The sequence below is a fragment of the Peromyscus californicus genome, unplaced genomic scaffold (assembly GCF_007827085.1).
Source record: "Peromyscus californicus insignis strain IS unplaced genomic scaffold, ASM782708v3 Scaffold_3__1_contigs__length_106647218, whole genome shotgun sequence".
Classification (NCBI taxonomy): domain Eukaryota; kingdom Metazoa; phylum Chordata; class Mammalia; order Rodentia; family Cricetidae; genus Peromyscus; species Peromyscus californicus.
This window is the reverse complement of record NW_026294551.1, coordinates 104,979,459-104,999,142: the sequence shown is the minus strand read 5'-3', so window position 1 is coordinate 104,999,142 and position 19,684 is coordinate 104,979,459. Positions and strand designations below refer to the sequence as shown.

At 44.7% G+C, this 19,684-nt stretch overlaps 1 protein-coding gene across 2 annotated transcripts in view; it reads right to left on the bottom strand.

Annotated features, from left to right (window-relative positions):
* The window catches only part of Ercc4 (ERCC excision repair 4, endonuclease catalytic subunit), a 35,065-nt gene extending 19,939 nt beyond the window's left edge, over nucleotides 1-15,126 (bottom strand). Inside the window, exons 1-5 of one of the 2 annotated variants that reach the window (XM_052759551.1) lie at nucleotides 14,861-15,126; nucleotides 13,260-13,440; nucleotides 3,218-3,413; nucleotides 2,155-2,362; nucleotides 21-201 (exon numbers count right to left, since the gene is read on the bottom strand). In XM_052759551.1, coding sequence (XP_052615511.1) covers nucleotides 21-201; nucleotides 2,155-2,362; nucleotides 3,218-3,413; nucleotides 13,260-13,440; nucleotides 14,861-15,067 — 973 coding nt within the window. In that variant the 5' untranslated portion in view covers nucleotides 15,068-15,126. Of the gene's footprint in view, nucleotides 1-20; nucleotides 202-2,154; nucleotides 2,363-3,217; nucleotides 3,414-4,059; nucleotides 4,254-13,259; nucleotides 13,441-14,860 lie in introns of those variants that run through there. The other variant, XM_052759552.1, reaches the window with a different exon arrangement.
* Nucleotides 15,127-19,684: the final 4,558 nt, after the last annotated feature.

Sequence of the window (19,684 nt, the reverse complement as noted above, 5' to 3'; positions counted from 1 at the left end):
TTAGTATTTTTATCTCACACCTGAATTCTGACCAAACACCTTCTCTGTTGCTCTCAGAGAGTCCAGAAGATTCAGGAATGTGACACAGTCATACTGAGAGAGATACTGTAGCAAGGTTCTCAGCATCTTCAGATCCTGCACCAAGGATTTAGTCTTGGCTCCAAGCTGGTGCCATAAAGGGTCCAAGTAATGGCGGATTGTCTGAAAGAGAACACAATTTACTACTGCTAAAAAATGTTCATTATAGCTTTTCTTAACACAGCCATACTTTCAATAAGGGTTATTCACTGGATATGTAAAAACATATTTAAAATGCTAAATGCTTTGTTATTTATATTTTACTACAATAAGATTCCCTAAATATTTCTTTCCAAGAAAGTGGCTAAAAAGTTTCAGGTCACCAAATCCTAATAATGTTTGAAAAGCGTAATATCTTATTACTACAATTTTTATGACGGGATGGAGTTAATCTCCCTTGATTTTTATTAACTGACTGTCAGATGGCTCGGTGGGTAAGAGTGTCCACTGTGCAAGCAGGAGGACCTGAGTTCAAATCCCTAGCACCTACATAAAAACACAGGCATGTGCCTATAACCCCAGAGCTATGAGGGGCAAAGACAGAAAGATCTCTGGGGCATTCTAGCTGTCAGCTTAGCTCTAGGTTCAGTGAAAGACCCTTTTCTCAAGGAAACGAGGCAAAGAAGTGATAGAGAGGTCACTCCATGTCCTCCTCTGGCCTCTACACATTCAGGAGCATGTACAACATCCACACACACATGCACACAACACACACACACACACACACACACCACACAATTGTGCATGCACATGTGTGCAGACATGCACAAACATGCATGCAACTCTACACTATAGACAGAAAAGGCCTGCTGTGTATCAGAAAGCCACCAACTTGTTCTTATGAACAGAAATAGTAGCCTCCTGGGTCTCTCACCTGACAAGTGCACACTGAGCACTGGGTAGCACCTGGGTGACCTTATAATTCATGCTCCAGACTAGGATGCGTGTGACAAGGAAACATTCTACAATAGCAGACCCCTTTTGTTAAAAGACACATGGAACCTCAAGTTTTTATGACGCAAGCTCTGTCTATACGTAGATGTGATTAATGCAAGAGTGCCCAAAACAGCCCTTGACTCTTACCAGTCAGCGACATCAGACAGAAGTCAATGTTGAATAATGCATTCTGCTTTTCTAGGACATATCTACTCTATTAGAACAATATGAAGATTTGTCATCCCCACGCTCTAAGCTCAACACACTCTAAGACAAAGGAAGACAGGACAGGACACAACACACAGGATCCATCCTGCCTATGATTATCTCACAGCAGTGGGCCTCTCCTTCTGCATGGTCACCACACTGTTCCTAGTAACACCAAGACTGATTCAGAGTTTAAAAGACAGTGGCATGTTCTATAAAAATGTGACCTGGAATTTTTTAAAGGTAGTATTTTGGAGTTCTACAATTCACTATAGGACTGAATACTTGCATATCTAATATTAAGCTATGGTGAAAAAACAAGAAAAATTCCTTGAATTGAAGACTTAGCATTTTCTCAGTTCAGAATGTAATTTTGAGACAGAACAGAGGTCTCAGTAATGAACTGCTTTAATCCCGGCACTCGGGAGGCAGAGGCAGGCAGATCTCTGTGAGTTCTAGGCCAGCCTGGTCTATACAGTGAGTTCTAGGCCAGCCTGGTCTACACAGTGAGTTCTAGGCCAGCCAGGGCTACACAGAGAAACCCTATCTCAAAACAAAAACAAAATTACCCTCCACCAAAAATCCAACTTTCTATTTAAAAAAGATGGTAAGTTTAGGGATGTATAATTACGAAGCATTCATGTATAGACTCTGTGTCTACAGACACCAAGACACTGACATCGTTTTGGAACCAAGACAACATCGATTACTCTCACAACAAGACATTTACTCACCATGTAGCTCAAAGAGTCAGCTTTGGCAAACACAGATACCACGCAAATTACTAGTTCCTCGTAGGTAAAGCAGCCCCACTTTAAATCACCGACAGCTTAATCCCTACAAAGGACATGGTGCCTAGTAAAATGCCTTGCATTCTTTAAAATGACAACCTAACCAGCTGTGCTGCAGAAGGAAGAAAAAAAGGAAGCAGACCTTGTCAAATGGCTTCCCAAGAGCGTTTTCTAACGACAAATCTTCCACTTCTAGTGATGGGTTGTGGCATTTCAGTTCCTTCAGACACGCATTTAAGATGTCTAGTATGGCTGTTTGAATGGAAAGCATGGCAGGAGTCATGGACACGTGAATCTCTACGACTTCAGGCTTGTGTTGTTCTAAGAACGAGTTGACTGCTACATGGAACCTAAGGAGACAGAGTTTCCAAATTAACAGCTACAAACCAAATGGAAACAAAATGGCAATGCTTAAGAACACACCGGGCCTTTCTGAGTAAGAGCATCACTCAAGCAAGGCAGGCTCAGAAAACCAGTGTTGGCCCAACTCAGGACCTGCTTTCCTACAGTGTGAGGGGCACAGCCCCAGCCACTGGGTTCCTGCTATCTATGGCTGCTTTGTGTTCTTATAAAACAAAACAAAACAACCAAAAAAAAAACGTGATCACACATATTTTGTGTGTATGTGCCACAGTGCATGTGTGGTGACCATAGGACAACCATGTGGGTCCTGCGATTGGACTTGAGTCATCAAGGTTAGTAGCTAGCACTTACACTGAGCCATCTTGCCACCCGTACTCTAATTCTTTTAAAAGTTACATGTTTTTATTTACTTGTGGTGTGTCTGAGCACTCAGAGCTCAGAGGACAGCCCATAGTCAGTTCTCTCCTTCCAGGTGAGTTCTCAGGATTGAACTCAGGTCCTCGGAGTTTGGCGGCAAGCTCCTGTACCCCTGAGCCATCTTGTTGGCTCTGCTTTTGTGCTTCTAACAGCAAGGCTGAGCTAACTGTGCCTCCACTACCAAAATACTCACTATCTGGTCATTTATTGACAGGTTTTACTTCTGAAATAAGGAACAATTAAATAAAAAAATAATTGTACAACTAGTATTCTCCACAAAATTGACACACACACGCACAAATGTATTTTTTAAAAAAGGTCCTTATGGACAGGATGGCAAGTTTCACGTGTATTCTATCAACTGCACTAAAGTGCAGCTAAGTTAAGGCTCTTCTGCTCACAAAGCTGTCCCATAATGTCATTACCTCGGCCACAGGTAGAGCTTCCTCACAAAAAGGTTCCTCATCACTCTTTCCACATGACAAAAACCAGTGTCGAAAGCAACAGCGTTGTCTGTGAAAGCTTTGATGAAGCCACGCTTGTTCTTCTGGCGGAAGAGACGCAGGATGAAGGCTTCTTGGCAGGACTCGATGATCCTGTGTGCTCTGTACACGAGGATGCCTGTGGGGGTTGTATTAGTCAGGCTTCTCTAGAGTAACAGAACATAGAAGATGAACCTCTATGTACAGAAAGGGGATTTATCAGAGTGCAACAGTAACCCTAAAGAAGACAGGGGTTGTGGACACAGGTGACTCCCACGCTCACTCTGGCTCATTCCCCTTTTCTGGAACACCTACTTGAAAACAGGCAGGCCCTGCTCTAGGTTGGGTGCAGATGTAAATCCTTTTTCTTTTGCAGAACTTGAAATAACGTGGGTAAAATGTTTAATGTTACAAGTGCTAAGGAGAAAACAAATCAGAGGGGGAAGTGTACACAAGGGTGGTGTTCTAATTAGGGTTTCTGCTGCTGCAATGAAACACCATGATAAAAAGCAACTTGGGGAGGGAAGCGGTTATTCGGCTTACACTTCCACATCGCTGTTCATCATTGAAGCCAGGGCAGGAACCTGGAGGCAGGAGCTGATGTAGAGGCCATGGAGGGATGCTGCTTACTGGCTTGTTCCTCCTAGCTTGCTCAGCCTGTTTTCTTATAGAACCCAGGACCCCCAGCCCAGGAGTTGCACCACCCACAATGGGCACCACCCATGCTCCTCCTCTATGGACCACTAAGAAAATGCCCTACAGGCTTGCCTACAGCCCAATCTTACTGAGGCATTTTCTCAGTTGAGGCTCCCTCCTTTCCAATGACTCCAGCTTGTGTCACACGGACATACAACGAGCCAGCACAGGTGGTGATCTATGTTTTAAATTCAGTGATGAGTGTGCAAGCGGAAAGCGGAGGTGAGGGAGTGAGTCTCCTGAGCCGTTGGACTGTGAGTGTCTGGACCACAAAGAGATCAGGCTGAGTGAGAGAAAAAGAGCAGAGGTCTTGAGTGGGACACAGTGTGAACAGACGGACCACATAAAACAGCTCCATTTTACAAGTCTGGATAGCATCTGCATCCCATTAGATAAAGTCAGTTTTGAGGATACAGTCAACAATGAGGTAAATTACACTATTTAAAACAAAAACCTTGACCAACCAAACTCAATACAACATTTTGTTTTGTTTGTAGAGGCAGGAACTTGATATTTAACTTAGCCTGGCCTTAATTAAATTTAGCCTGGCCTTAATTAAATTCATGATCCTTTTGCTTCAGCCTCCTGAGTACTGAGATTACAGGTATGCACCACCATGCCTGGAAATACATGACTTTTGTGGTCTGTGTGGTACGACGACCCTGAATCTTAAAAAACGAGAACAAGGGCTGAAGAGATGGCTCGGTGAAGAAAGGATTTGCCATGTGCCCCTAGAACCCACATAACAGCTAGGCAAGTATGGGGCCACCTGTACCCAGCACCAGGGAGGCAGAGGCATGGGATCCCCTGAGCAAGTTGCTAGCTAAATTAGCAAGGATTGGAAAGCTCCAGCTTCAGCAAGTGACCCTGCCTTAACAAATAAAGAAGAGAGAGATTGAGGAAGACACCTAATGTCAACTTTGGGCCTCCACACACATGCACACCTACACACTTGTGAGCGCACACACATACATGTAAGATAAAAGATAATTATAAAGTTTCTTAATTTAAATATAAGATACTAAAACAGGAGACCTTTAATGCACTACCATTCTTATTACATTTATTTCTTTAGTGTGTGTGTGTGTGTGTGTGTGTGTGTGTGTGTGTGTGTGCGCGTGTGCGTGTGTGTTATGGCATAGGTGGAGGTCAGAGGACAAATTCTGGGATTGGTTCTCTCCTTCCACTACGGGGATTCTGGTGAGGAACTCAGGTCAGGCTTGGAGGCAAAGTACCTTTACCCACTGAGCCATCTTGCTGGTCCTGTTGGTACCATTTTGATGTTGTATGTTTAGTGACACATTAGAGAGAAGTAGGAGATCTAACAGAGGCCAGGCATCATTTCTGGGTCACACTCACCATTCTATGATGATTCACAGTCGTTTAGACCTAAATCAAGCTGATATACATTAATACGTCCATGTACACACATACACTTGTTTTGATATACATTAATACGTCTATGTACACACATGCACTTTCTTGATATACATTAATACGTCCATGTACATACATGCACTTGTTGGGGGCCTGCTCTCCTCACTCACTGGGTCCTGAAAATGATACAGTGATCCATGTGCCCTTCTTGTCACTCAATAACTCACTGCAGATCCTATTACTTTATTTTGAAATTCTGGATAAGGTGGCTGGCAGTAAAATTTACTCTCCCTAATCAACACGCAAGTGAGTGAAAATTCATTTACGAGGTTATGGACAAAGAACTTCCAATCATACTGGTGCACATGGCATACTCATTTACTGCTCAGAAAATATTCTAAACTAAGTAGATGGTTTTCTCAAGGATTCCACGGGCCACATGTAGTTAGCCTGTGTTGAAACATTACACAGGGAGCTGGCATGGCCACCCTGTGCACACCGGTAGCTCCAGAGCCATAGGAGACAGACAGGAGGATCACTGGGGCTTGCTTGCTGCCAACCTGCCTCCAAGTTCAGTGAGAGACCCTGCCCCAAGGGCGTAAGGTACAGATAGAGCAGGATGCTCAATATCCTTCTCTGGTCCATGTAAGTACACAGGTGACACAACTACACACATATACATGTGCATACCACATGCAATAGAAATAGCACATAAAATTGAAAATAATAAAACTGGTCTTCTGAACTATAAGTGAGCCTTAAATTATGACAGTGTGCCCTAAGAGGTTGTCATTGTTTTGGAAGTCAGAAGAAAGGAGAAAGCTAACCCTAACTCCAGGCACAGGCTTTGAGAACAGGATTTAGGTAAGCTTTCTGAGGCTGGGCCACCCTGGGCCACTGATGCTATGATTTGGACATGAAGTATCCCCAAAGGCTCATCGTGCAATCAAGGCTTGCTCCTGCAGTTGTGTTCAGGGGGTTCTGTGTGTTTTCATTTAATGTAGGGATTATTTTAAGATTAAAAAAAGGGCAGGGGTCATCCAGAAGGAGGGTTGACAGGCTCTACCATGCGCTTCCTGCTGAGTGAAGCCACTGGGGGTCCTTGTAAACCAGCATCATCAGTGCACAGTGTGTGTGTAGAGTGCTATGGGAGCCTCTCAGGAGACAGGACAGCATGGACCAGAATGGCCTTGACTTTGGAAGTTTCAGTCAAGAACTCACCTGTAGGGTGAGCTGGGAGAGGGTGGGATTCAGACTGTGCAGGCCTAGTGAGGGCCACTGACATTGGTGTAATACTGACATCTAGTGGTAGTTTCTAGACAATGTTTTCATGTTAGCAACTTAAAATCCATATTTACACACATAAAGTAAGCTTTGGATGTACGGATATCTCCAGCTACAAAGGACGACTATTGGTGCAGTTTATTAGGGTTTAATTCTAAGAGGCACTGTTTTTTAATTAAATACACACACACACACACACACACACACACACACACACACACACAGTGTATGGGTGTCTTGTCTGCTTGTATGATAAAGATGCCAGAAATATACACTAGAAAAAAAGACAGCACCCTCAACAAATGGTACTCGTCAAACTGGATGGCTGTATGCAGAAGAATGCCAATAGATCTACATTTATCACTCTGCACAAAACTCAAGTCCAAGTCTTTAATAGACCTCAACATAAAACCAGTTACACTGAACATGACAGAAGAGAAAGTGAGGAATAGCCTTGAACACACTGGTACTGGAGACAACTTCCAGAATAGAACACCAATAGCACAAGCACTAAGATCAACAATTAATAAATGGGACCTCATGAAACTGAAAAGCTTCTGCAAGGCAAAGGACATTGCCAATCAAAGAAATGGCCTACAGAATGGAAAAAGACTTTTACCAACTCCACATCTGATATATGGCTAATATCCAAAATATATAAAGAACTCAGGAAACTAGATATTTAAAAAAAAAACCAATCCAATTAAAAATGGGGTACAGATCTAAACAGAGAATTCTTAACAGAGGAATCTCAAATGACTGAGAAACACTTAAAGAAATGTTCAACATTTTTAGCCATCAAGGAAATGCAAATCAAAACTACTTTAAGATTCCATCTTACACCTGTTAGAATGGCTAAGATCCAAAAACAAGTGACAGCTCATCTGGAGAGGGGGACGCTCCTCCAATGCTGGTGGGAGTGCAAACTATGGGAGCACAGCCACTATGGAAATCAATATGCCGGTTCCTCAGAAAGTTGGAACTCGATCTATCTCAGGACCCAGCTATACCACTTTTGGGTATACACCCAAAGGATGCTCCATCCTACCACAAGGACACATACTCAACAATGTTCATTGTGGATTTATTCATAATAGCCAGAAACTGGAAACTGAGATGTCCCTCAACTGAAGAATGGAAAGAAAATGGTTTTTTCCATTTACACAATGGAGTATTACTCATCAGTTAAAAAAACAAAATAACATCATGAAAATTTCAGGCAAGGATCCAACTAAAAAGAATTATCCTGGGTTAGGTAACCCAGACCCAGAAAGACAAATATGGTATGTATTCACTTATAAGTGAATATTATCTGTTAAGCAAATAATGAAGCTACAATCCATAGACCCAGAGAGGTTAGGTAAAGAGGAGGGCTGGGGGTGGGGCATGGATCTCCCTGGGAAAGGGAAATAGATAGATTCTGTGGGTGGACTGAGGGTGGGTGAGGACGGGAGCAGAGGGGTCAGGAGGAGGCACAGGTGGGGTGAAGGGGGCTCCACAGCTGGAGTAGGGGGCTTTTGGGGTGGAAATGGAAACCTAGTGCAATGGAAACTTCCTGGAATGTCTAAGGGTGACCCTAGTGAGGACTCCTAGGAATGGAGGATACGGAGTCTGAACTGGCCATCTTTTGTAGACAGGCAAGGCTTCCAGTGGTGGGACTGGATTACATTCAGTTGAGATATTGGCTGAAGATGTCCTGTGGAGATCCCTAAACAACCCAGACTGAGCCAAGTGGTGGCGGCACACGTCTTTAATGCCAGGAAGATGGAGGGAGGTGGATCTTTGTGAGTTTGAGGCCAGTGTGGTCCACAGAGCAAGTTCTAGGGCATTCAGAGCTGTTACATAGAGAAGTCCTGTCTCAAAAAAAAAAAAAATGACAACAAAAGAATTACTCAGATGGCTGCTAGGACAGAAGAAAACCCTCTGAAAACTGACAGCAGGGTCTCATTGCTGAGGACAACTTCCACTCAGCCCACTGAACGTAGAGAGGTCAAGCTGGTGTCTGCATGGATCCTTCACTCCTATATTCTAGTCTCTTTGACCTGAGAAGGTACTTTGCAGGCTATGGAAGGAGAAACCTGGACACCAATCCAGGACCAAAAACCTTGACCTAAATCTGTCCTGCATGCAAGATGTGCTGAGGCAATGGTGGTGCAGAACTTGTGGGAGTGGCCATCAATGTCTGGTTTAACTTGAGACCTATCCTGCTTAGATGGCTGGAAACTGGAGACTGGATAGTCCAGAGACTTGCAGTAGAACCAAACACCAATGGTTTTAAAAAAATAAATAAATAAAATCAGTGAAATGATTCCTAATGATATTCTACTAAACTCATAGATCGCCTTGTCCAGTTGCCATCAGAGAGGCTTCCTCTGGCAGCAGGTGGGAGCAGATGCAGACCACAGCATTATGGGGAGAATCTAAATTGGAGGTCTCCATAGGGTCCCCCTCCTAGAGACTGGGGAATCCCACAGAGAAGAGGGAGGAAAGACCATAGGAGCCAGAGGGGACGGAGGACACAGGAGAACATGGCTCACTGAATCAACTGAGCAGGGCTCACATGGGCTCACAGACACTGAAGCTGCAAACACGGGCCTGCGTGGGTCTGCACCAGGTCCTCTGTGTGTATGTTATGGCTGATAGCTTGGTGTTTTTGTGCAACTCCTAACAGTGGGAGTGGGTGCATCTCTGACTCTTTTGCCTGCTCTTGGGACTCTTTTTGTACTCTTGGGTTGCCTTGTCCAGCCTTGATGTGAGGGCTATTGCCTTGTCTTATTGTCTTATTCTGCTGGAGTATCCGATGCAAATAAGCACTGGAGGGCTCCTGTTGCAAATCGTCCTCTGGTGCGATGGAAGGATCTTTCTACTGGCACTTGGAGGGGACCTGATCCGGTGTTGGTGTGGGCCCAGGGATCTGTTTGTGTCTTTTCGCAGGACAATGAGGTTCCTCTTTGGGTTCCTAAGTGCTGTGTGCCCTGTGGCTACTGCTGAAGCTCAACATGGCAGAGACCTATTGGTTCTTCATGAAAAACTCTCCCCTTCTGATGCCAATGGGGATTGAGAGCCCAATACGGCCAGCCTTGGCAAGCATTAACGTAAGCCTAGGAACTGTAGCCATGCGGTTGGATTCTTCAGAAGGTAATGTATGGTAACTGCTCTTTCAAGTATGTTTGAGAATGTGTCACCCAGACACCTTGGAGATTAAGGATAACTCTGAAGGTCACTGACCTTCATTTGTTAACAATAGCATGCCAGCTAAGCCTTTTGATTTTCACAATCCTCTTCAAGCTGATGTAGTACCTACCTTTTCAGGAGTGGCTCTGTGCAACTTTTATTGGCCTCCTGAAATTCATCTAGCCTCCTTTGAAGATACCTTAAAATTTGTGAGCCTGAATGTAGCCATTATGAGACCATTAGTTCTGCTCCTTATTTGCTGTCTGTTTTTCTTTATGGTTCTTAGTTGTTCTTTTGCAGAGCTGCCAGCCTAAGTCGTGCTGGGATCAAGAAAAATGGGCCTTGGTGGTTCGTGTTCCTGGAGCTGTGTCCATGCCAGTGGACCGTGGCAGTTAGACACAGATGATGCTCACACACTCCAGAAGAGGATCTGACATCGCTGTTGCCGTTATAGCGGTGGTGGCCACCGCTGCTACTGTTTCTGGGATTGCTATTTCCATAATTAGTTACTACAGCTAGCACAATGGAGACCCTGGCAGCAAAAGTAGCTACCACAGTTAGTTAATCTTTCATTCTATTGGGCATGATAAATTTAATTCAATAGTTATATACATTTCGATTGGCTTTGATAGTTATAAATTTAAAAACTCAAGTTCCACTTGCCTTTGGGATACCATCTTACGAGGACTCCAATTTGCAGTAAGGCTCGTTAAGTAAGGGAATGGCTCAGTTGCCTTTAGCCTCCTGGCTATGGGTGGGTTAGGACTTCTGTTGGTTGGTCTTTTCAGTGTTGCACAGATTGCAAGCCCAGCGCCACTTTGAGATCTTTGACAGCAGTTAACTCTACAGCTCACGTGGTTGAGTCTGTATGATAATAAGTATTCAGAGATGGGTAATGCCTGGGGGGCGGTCATCAACCTAAGACAGAGCACTTGTGTGGCCTGGGCAGGTGTCTCCATGATGGGTAAGGTGACCTGCTGACGTCCCATGCAACCTAAGTCAGAAGCTCATGTTTTAGTAAAAAGGGAGGACCTGTATGGCCCTGGCCTTTATTGAATAAACTGTTGCCTGCTTGCCGACCTTGACCAGATGTCCTCCCTATGCTGATTCCCTGCCAGTTTCCTGGTTTCCTTCTTCCTGAACGCTCACTGGAGGTTTTTTGTTTGTGTATCCTGCATTTGGTGTAAACAGCTTAGATGCAAGAATGTAGAACATTGGGTAGCGAACTTCTGCCCTCGGGGGATCCTCCATTGTGCTGTAAGCCTGTATTTAAGGTTTCCTCCCTCCTTCAATAAACGGCATTCGGCATTTTTTAATCCATAGCCCCTCACTTGGACATGGTGAATGGGTGGCGGTAGTGCAGGCGCTACCACAACATACCTTGTTTTGTCATGTTTGGCTGTCATCTCTTAGAGGCCTGCTCTTTTCTGAAGAGGAAATGGAGGGGGAGTGGGTCTGGGGGGAGAGGGGAGGTGGGGGGAGCTGGAAGGAGTAGAGGGAGGGGAAACTGTGGTTGGGATTTGGGATGTATTGTATGAGAGAAGAATCTATTTTCAATAAAAAAAATCTGAAAAAAAATAGAAATGAGAAAAATGAAGTTCAGGAAAATTAAGGGCCTTGTTTGTGAGTGGGTATTGGCACTCAAAGTCAGGTGTGTCTGGCTGCAAGGCTCAAGCCACTGTCTAAGACAGTGAAAACGCTAGAAAAGAATGACAAAACCTCCTTCCGTAGCTCCGGGAACCTCACCAGCCCTTTACTCACTCATCCCCAAGTTCCTCGGGGTGCTTCTAAATTCAGGAAGATCGGGTGGATACAGTAGGAAGTGTGCTTGTGAATCTCAGTTTTCTGCCCTCCCGACATTGTTGAGCACGGTGCATACACAAGGCAACATCAGCCAGCCAGCGTGTGTTAGCAACCTGAACTGGCTATTCAGCCAGGTGAACAAATGCTTCCTGGGGTAAAGTTTATCTTACAGGTGAGCCAGACATAAACAGGCAAGTGCAATGTAGTGTCTGAGTGCTCTGGGTAGAGAGGCACGGGGTAGATTAATGGCAGAGTGGCGGGGCTCTGAGATTAGCTTTAGGGAAGCAGCAGTTTCTGAAGAGACAATTTCAAAATAATGAAATTTATTGCTTCTATACCACTCCTAGCCAAAATGATCTCCTACCCTTCCCCTCAAAAGCATTAATAACTATGTAGTTTAATTTAAATCATCAGAAAAGGAAGGAGAGCAAATTCATTTAGAGATCTATGAAGAGTATTGATAAACACACCAAGTCTGGCTATTCCCAAAAGGCAAATGCTTGTCAACTACAATATTAGTGAAAGTAAGATTCGGAAACAAGGGGCCACATCTTACACAAAGTCACACAATGAATAGTGATGCTTCAACTAAAAGTTAAAACAGAGCTGACAAATACCCACGTTTCAGTAGGTACACCTCTGTCAGATCATGACTCTTTATGGGTTTGTATGCCGATACAAAGACTGTGGCTGGAGAGGGCTCAGTGGTTAAGAGCACTTATTCTTCCAGAGGATCCAGGTTTCATTCCCAGAACCCACATGGTGGCTCACAACCATCTGTAACTCCAGTTCCAGGAATCTAATAATCTCTTCTGACCTCTGCAGGTACCAGACATGCATGTGGTACAGGCAAAACATCCCTAAACATAATAAGTAAGAACATCTATAACAAACACACCACTGTGCCACTAGTCACATAAGCATATAGCATGCGCAGTTATGTGCAGTATACATAAAACTCAGTAATATAGCAAGTGATCGTCTGGTTAGTTTACTATACTGTGCTTTTCTTCCTTATTTTGGAGGTCCCCTTCTAGTTATATAAACAAATCAGCCATAAAACACTGTGCTGTGTCAATGGCAGCATCAGGCCCAAAAGCTCATGTTTACTATGTCTCTTGATTGCATCGAGAGGTCAACATCTAACTGAGTTGTAACATTTAGGAATTTTAAAAATTTATTTTTATTTAAAAATTATGCATGAATGTTTGTGCATGTATGATGGGAGAGGGGGGAGTGTGCATGTTGAGTGCAGTACTCTCAGATCCCCTGGAGCTGGAGTTATGGGTCAGTTGTGAGCCACTGATAAGGGTGCTGGGAACTGAGCTACTGTCTTCTGCAAGAGCAGTGTGCAACCTTAACCTCTGACCCACCTCTCTAGGCCATCATCCATGCAGGTTCTTGTATGTAAGCTCTAAGGTCTTCATACAATAACTAAATCATACAGCCTGAGAACCTGTGACCATTAAGTGACATGTAGCCATACTTATTTATGTCATAAATATTGACTGAATATCTACAATGTGTCAGGTATTATGCCAACAGTTTAACTACAATGCTGAATAATAAGAACCAGTTTAGCATTTAGCAGAGGAGATAGACACAAATAGAAATGCTCACTTTGTATATAAGGAAGATTTCAAATTCTTACCAGTTATTAAATCTGAAGGTATTCTGTCAGTCAAGAAATCAACCACAAGTATTCGACTTGTTGCGAATATAATACCACCTTGTGTGTACACTTCATAACGACTGTTACTTGTGATTTCATTTGTCACGCGTCGAGGGAGGTGTTCAACTCCTTCTATCTTCAACTGATTGATAAAGTATTCCTAAATAAGATTAAACTCATTAGTGAGCTGTTTAATACAGGGCAGGACACTTTTAAAATAGGCTGCAGAGATTTCAAATGACGTCTCCATTCTCAGATTCGGGACCATCACAGTGAATATACAAACTAAGTTATTCCTTTATACCCATCCGCCTATTGGGTTACTTTAACTAAGATTAGTTTAGTTGTGCTTTGGAGTTCACACTACAAAATAATTGTGTTTCAGTCATTATTTGCATTCAACACCAAACCCCAAACAGAACCTTTTAAAAACTTGGGTTAAAGGTGTTCTACTACCTAGAAACTACTTGCCACTAAAGCCAGGTTTTTCAGCCAACATACTCTGTGAGGTAGGGGATTCCTCTCTGCAGACAATGCTTGAGACTGTTAGTGCTGCATTATTAGTTACAGCAGTATTGACACATCCTAGAGAGATTTCAGAATTTCCACAGGTCCCATGGTTGATAGGCTCTCAGTTCAATGCCACTTTCCTGGGCATCTTGCATTGCATGAAGTCCCATGCCAAGCACTGGCGATACCCAGGGAGTCCAACAGCGCCTCTTCTCAGCTGACACTTTCTTCTTGGCCACTCTATCTAGAGGATCACCAGATTTATCATGCTAGGCTAAGTTCCCATCTCTTAACATTTCCCAGCAAGGTGTGCCGCATTCCACTGTCCTCAGGATCACCTACCTATTCTCCCTAACCTGGATTAACGTCTCCCAATACCCTTAGCTTCCAGTCTCTTCTCTTCCTAACGTTATTTCCCTAGTCCTTCTTTTGTGCAGCATTAAGGTCTACTTTCCATTGTCCTTTTAGGGACCCCACTCTTCTGTCCCCGGAGATACCCTTAATACTTTACTTCCAAGCTCACACATTATTCCTACAGCTTTATTCTGCATTATTCTGACAGCTTCCCGCCTTTGCAGCGCAATCCATTCCACTCCCCTACCTCAACGTGTACCCTAGTCTCCTCTCTTTTTCACTGTCAGAGAGTGTGTGGGAGCCGCATTCTTAGTGTCCTCAAGCTGTGGGCCCTGTATCTCTCCCAAAGAGCTCTATTCAGTGCCCTCCCTGTCAAGCGAGAAAGCCAAGACTTCCCGGGGACGCGTTCCCTCCTTTGCAGGGTCCTCTCGCAGTGTCAGAGCCCTGGGTCTCCTTCAAGGACCGGCTCTCAATGCCCTCCCAAGTCGTGGCAGCCACTTGGACTTTCTGGGGTTCCCTTCCCTCCTTCGCAGCGCCCTAGAACTATGTGGGTGCCCTGAATCTCCCTCCGGGACCTCCATTCATTCCCTTTCGTGTGCCGTTTGAGACCTGCGCTGGCTCGGGGCCCCTGCAAACGCACAGCTTCGCGCCCACGCCGCGCGGGTAGCGGCCCAGATGTCCCCTCGCCCTCGGGTCCACCCATCTCGCAGTCGCACCTCCTCGGCCGGCTGCGTGTTGAGCACCAGCACCAGGCAGGCCGGGTGACAGTGCAGCCGCAGAAAATGGTAGAGGAGCCGGTCGGCGCCTAGCCCGCGGGCGCACACCACCAGCCCGTCGCTGTCGAGCAGTTCCAGCACCAGCTGCCTCTCATACTCCAACAGCGGCGCCATTGCCTTGTGTACGGCCAGGAAGCCCCGCTCCATAGGAGCTCTTCCGGGGCCGCGGCCAGATGAGGACGGAAAGAGCCGAGCCGAGCCGAGCCGAGCCGAGCCGAGCCGAGCCGAGCCGAGCCGAGCCGAGCCGAGCCGAGCCGAGCCGAGCGCTGGCCGAACGCCGCGGATGAACGCCGAGGCCGGAGGATCGCCGGACAAAGAACGCTGCAACAGTTTGAGACGAGAGTAGGCCGGACGTAGCCGAAGGGAGCCGAGTCCAAGAGAAGAGCCAACCAATTGTAGCCGACGAAGAATCGAGGCGGGGACAAATGTGTCCCGAATGAAGCCGAGCCAGAGGGCTGGAGGCAGCCGAACTTAGCCGACAGGCGCTGAAAGCCTTGAAGGCCTTAGTGCGCAGGAAGGTGTCCCGTTCAGGCGGTAACCGGGTGGCTTCGAGTTTTGGTTCTCTAGACCCAGAACATAAACTAACAAAATGCCAACAGAGAAGTCTATTTATCATAACCCTCCAATATCGACAGCTCAGAATGTTAGCAAACAAGAAGCAGAAATGCATAAAGTACTGTGCTTATTCAAAATTTTTGAAGGAGATAATTACAAAAGTAGAGACTAAACCGCACGCTGGGAAAGAGGTGCTGATTCTGGGTGCGCATTTCTGCTTCTTGTTTGCAAAAATCTTGAATATGCTGTTTCTCAAAGTCACAATCAGGTGCCAGCTGCAGCCGCGTTCCGCCTTCCACTAGAGGGACATCTTGGGTCGTGTTTGTAACTGCCTAGAACTGCTAGGTAAGCAAATCTAGGAGGATGTCTCTCAAAATCCCCCACCCCCCTTTATTGTTAGTCCATAAGAAATACAAGTGAGGCCAAAATACGACTGTTCCATTACCCAGGAATGACCTCGGTTAACATCATGAAGCGCAAGCGCGCACGCACACACACACACACACACACACACACATTTTTATCTATATGAAATAATAAATTACCCGGATTTGAAACCTGAGTTTTGGATTATACAGGTGGCAGAGGCTGTAATCCTCGCTATTCCAGATGCTGAAGCAAATTCAAAGTCAGCCCGAGTTACAGATGTGGACCCTCCAACACAAAGTATAGAGTGCTGGGATATAGCTCAGTGGTAGACCCCCGAATCTGTCATTAATTAATGTGACAATTAATATTTCACAAATCTCTGATGTAATAATCTTTTAAAGCCCTTTATGTGGTGGAGTTTTCTGTAATGTGGATGCATATGTTTGTTTATCTAATTATTATTTGAGAACATTCGGTGGGCTCCCACTCCTCTCCACAAGCATTAAATATATAGCGTTTCACTAGCTGCATTGTAGAGAAGTTCAACCAGACCCTCGAGGTACATTCCTGGAAGTGGATGATTAATGGGATAAAAGGAAGCATTTATCTGAGTTTTCATTACCTTTATTACATTGCCTTCCAAAATGTCTACCAGTCCCTTCACGTCAGCAGCCTCTAAGAGGATGTTTCTCTTCCTCCAGTGTTTTCCTTACATTTAGTCACATATTCCCGAATTCTCAAGTGGAAGGGGTGCCTGCAGACACTTTACATGCAGCATTTCCTGTGAGCCATGCAGTAATTCCTGTAGTTCTGCAAGTAGGTTATATAACCAGGCAAGGCCACAGAGCCAGGTGATGTATTTCTTAGCTTTTGTTCAGAATATAGTAAGTAGGGATTCAACACACATTCAGAGGTAGATGGGTGCGTGGGTGATAATGCCGATATTTACACCCAATTTCTCCCATACTGTGGCAGGCAGAATAATGCAACCCAAAAGATGCCTGCGTTGAATTCCTGGAACCTTTTATGTTATTTTTCACGGCAAAGGGGACTTTGTAGATATGATTAAGCTAAACTCTTGAGATGGAGAAATGATGTCAAATTATCCAGCTGTGCCCAATATAGCCATCAAGGTGTTTAAGGGCAAAGGGGAGGCAGGAGAATTAGCTTCAAAGGAGATATAAAGGGGAAACTGAGGTCAGAATGAGGTGTGAAGGACAAGGAACGCAGCCTTTAGAAGCTGGAGAACACATGGTTTCTCCGCTGAAACCTCAAGAAATATTACAGCCACCTCTCACAACCCATTTTGCACATCAGGTGCCTAGAGCTGGGAGAAACTGCATTTATGTTACTTTAACTTCTGTAATCTATCACAGCAATACTGGGAAATGAACACACAAGAGTTTCTTATTTTGACTACACTGAACTTTAAAGATGAGGTTCCTAGTTTATCAAAATAAACCAGCAAACAGCATGGATAGGGTGCTGGAGAGTTGACTTGGAGGTTAAGAGCACTTACTGCTCTTCCAGAGGTCCTGAGTTCAATTCCCAGCAACCACATGGTGGCTCACAACCATCTGTAATGAAATCTGGTGCCCTCTTCCGGTGTGCAGGGATACATGCAGGCAGAACACTGTACATAACAATTTTTTTTAAACTATAGATAGGAATATATAAGGAAGCAATTGTTCAAGCATATCTATAGAGTGACTGAGGATAGCTAGTAGGAAAAGTGCTTTCTGTGGAAGAATGGGTCCCTATGTGTGGTCCTAAAATCAATGTGAAGAACTGGAGGATCCTATTGCTGGGAGACAGTGACAGGCAGGTCCTGGGGCTTGTCATCCAGGCCACTGAGACAGCCTGTCTCCAACACGAGGTAGTTGTCAAGACGTCTGTCACTAAGCCTGACTACTTGAGTTTGGTCTCAGGGATTCACTGCCGGAAGGAGAACTGACTCCTGAAAGTTGTTCTCGGACCTCCACAAGTGTGCTATAGCATGTAATTAGAAAATACAACCAAGGTGGATGGTTACTGAGGATTGATACTCAAGGTTAACCTCTGGTTTCCTTCCACACGTGTGCACACAATACATATACATGAACACATGTGTGAGTCCACACATGTATACACACAATAGCCATATAGATGCATAAATGTGTTAGTATTTACTCTTCCAAAGAATGTTAATGGGCATACAATGTGGCAGGTCCTGTACCAAGCAGTAGGGTCTTATCAGGGAACAAAGCAGGCAAAATCTCTGCCTTATATTCTTCTGGGGAACTAGTGTATGAAGGAGCCTATTGATCATATCATTATGTGAACTGTGGTTCTTTTTTTTTTTTTTTTTTTTTTTTAAATATTTCTTTATTGGTGTGGGATTCCGCTTGTTAAAAGAAAGCTTAGCTCAAAAAGTCCCTGAGAAAAGGATGGTACGATTGAAGATGGGCGAGAGTCTCAGTAGACACACTCCGACTTAACAGGCACTAGCTAAGGCTCCTAAGTTCCCCCCTTTAAACCAGGGAAAGAAAGGAAGTCCAGGCTCTTCAGCTTGGCCTCAGCGTTAGCAGTAAACTCCTGGGTGGCTTTCTGCAGAGGAAGCCGGGGTGGGCCCATTGGAATCCCAGAGACCAGCGTCATGATGGCTTTGGTCTGTGACACTCCAAAACCTAGCTTGATGACATAGTTGATAAATCTCTGGATACAAAATCTGTAGCTATGGAGGCTGGCTCTACTCTTCCGCGACATCTTTCTTTGAAGAGCTAGGCTGTCCTCCGGGTAGCATACACACATAGTGGCCAGTATTGCCGCCTCGGCATCTTCTTTGTGATCTATCAGGACAGGCTCTTTTCCTACAGCCGAACTGTGGTTCTTAATTGTCCAATCATAAGAGAGTACTTGAAAGATTTTCATCCAGACTGTTAGAGGGCTATTAAAATCTGAATGTGGAAAGGGGCCAATATCTAATATATGCTGAAGAAAGAATAAATTGTAAAGCAAAAATGGATAACATAGTCCCACTTGTCTAAAAATATCAGTAATATTTTCACAGGGCTGCACGGAAAGTGCTGGAAAGAAACCAAATCTCTCAACACAAGCTGCTACCTTTGGGAGTCAAGGCTGGGGGTCAGCATCGCCTTTGAAACTTTACATTTTCTGTTTATTCCCCTCTGTTCTGTTTGCCTTCCTCCCCTTGTACTTACATTGCATTTATAATAAAAATGAAAGGAGAAACTTCCCAGCTACTGTGTAAACACTTCATCAGCACCAAAAATTTCACCCTGTGAAGTCTAGATTTAACATGTGCATGGTGGGCAGCAGCTGACGTCTCATGCTGGCATCTGAGGCGGTGGATTTTTGTACATTTCACCTGTTAGATTTACAGTTCACCTTTAGTCCTTCATAAGTAGAGTAATGGTTTTGCTCCCATGTTACTATCACAATGATTCTCCAAGCCTTTATGTCTTAGCCTGCTTTCCCTCCTCCCTCCTCACTCTCTCTCTCCTTCTCTTCCTTCCCCTGTCCTCCCCCTCTCCCCTTCCTCCCCCCATCCCTTTCTTTTGCCTCTCCCTCTCTTCATTCTGAATAGACACATCTCTTTCTTGTTTTGCCCATGAGGATATAGGCAGGTCCTTATTGGCCTTTGACATAAGGCTGGCAATGAGATTAAGCATCATTTTTCTCCTGCACATCCCAGTCTCATCTCAGCAGCCAGAGCCAGGCCACTGACATCTCTCTCAGCATGTAGTCTTTCAAACTATATGTAGTCATCCCTTGGTATCCATGGGGATTGGTTCCATTCTCCCTCCCCCCACACTGCTGTAATATGCAGATGCTCAAATC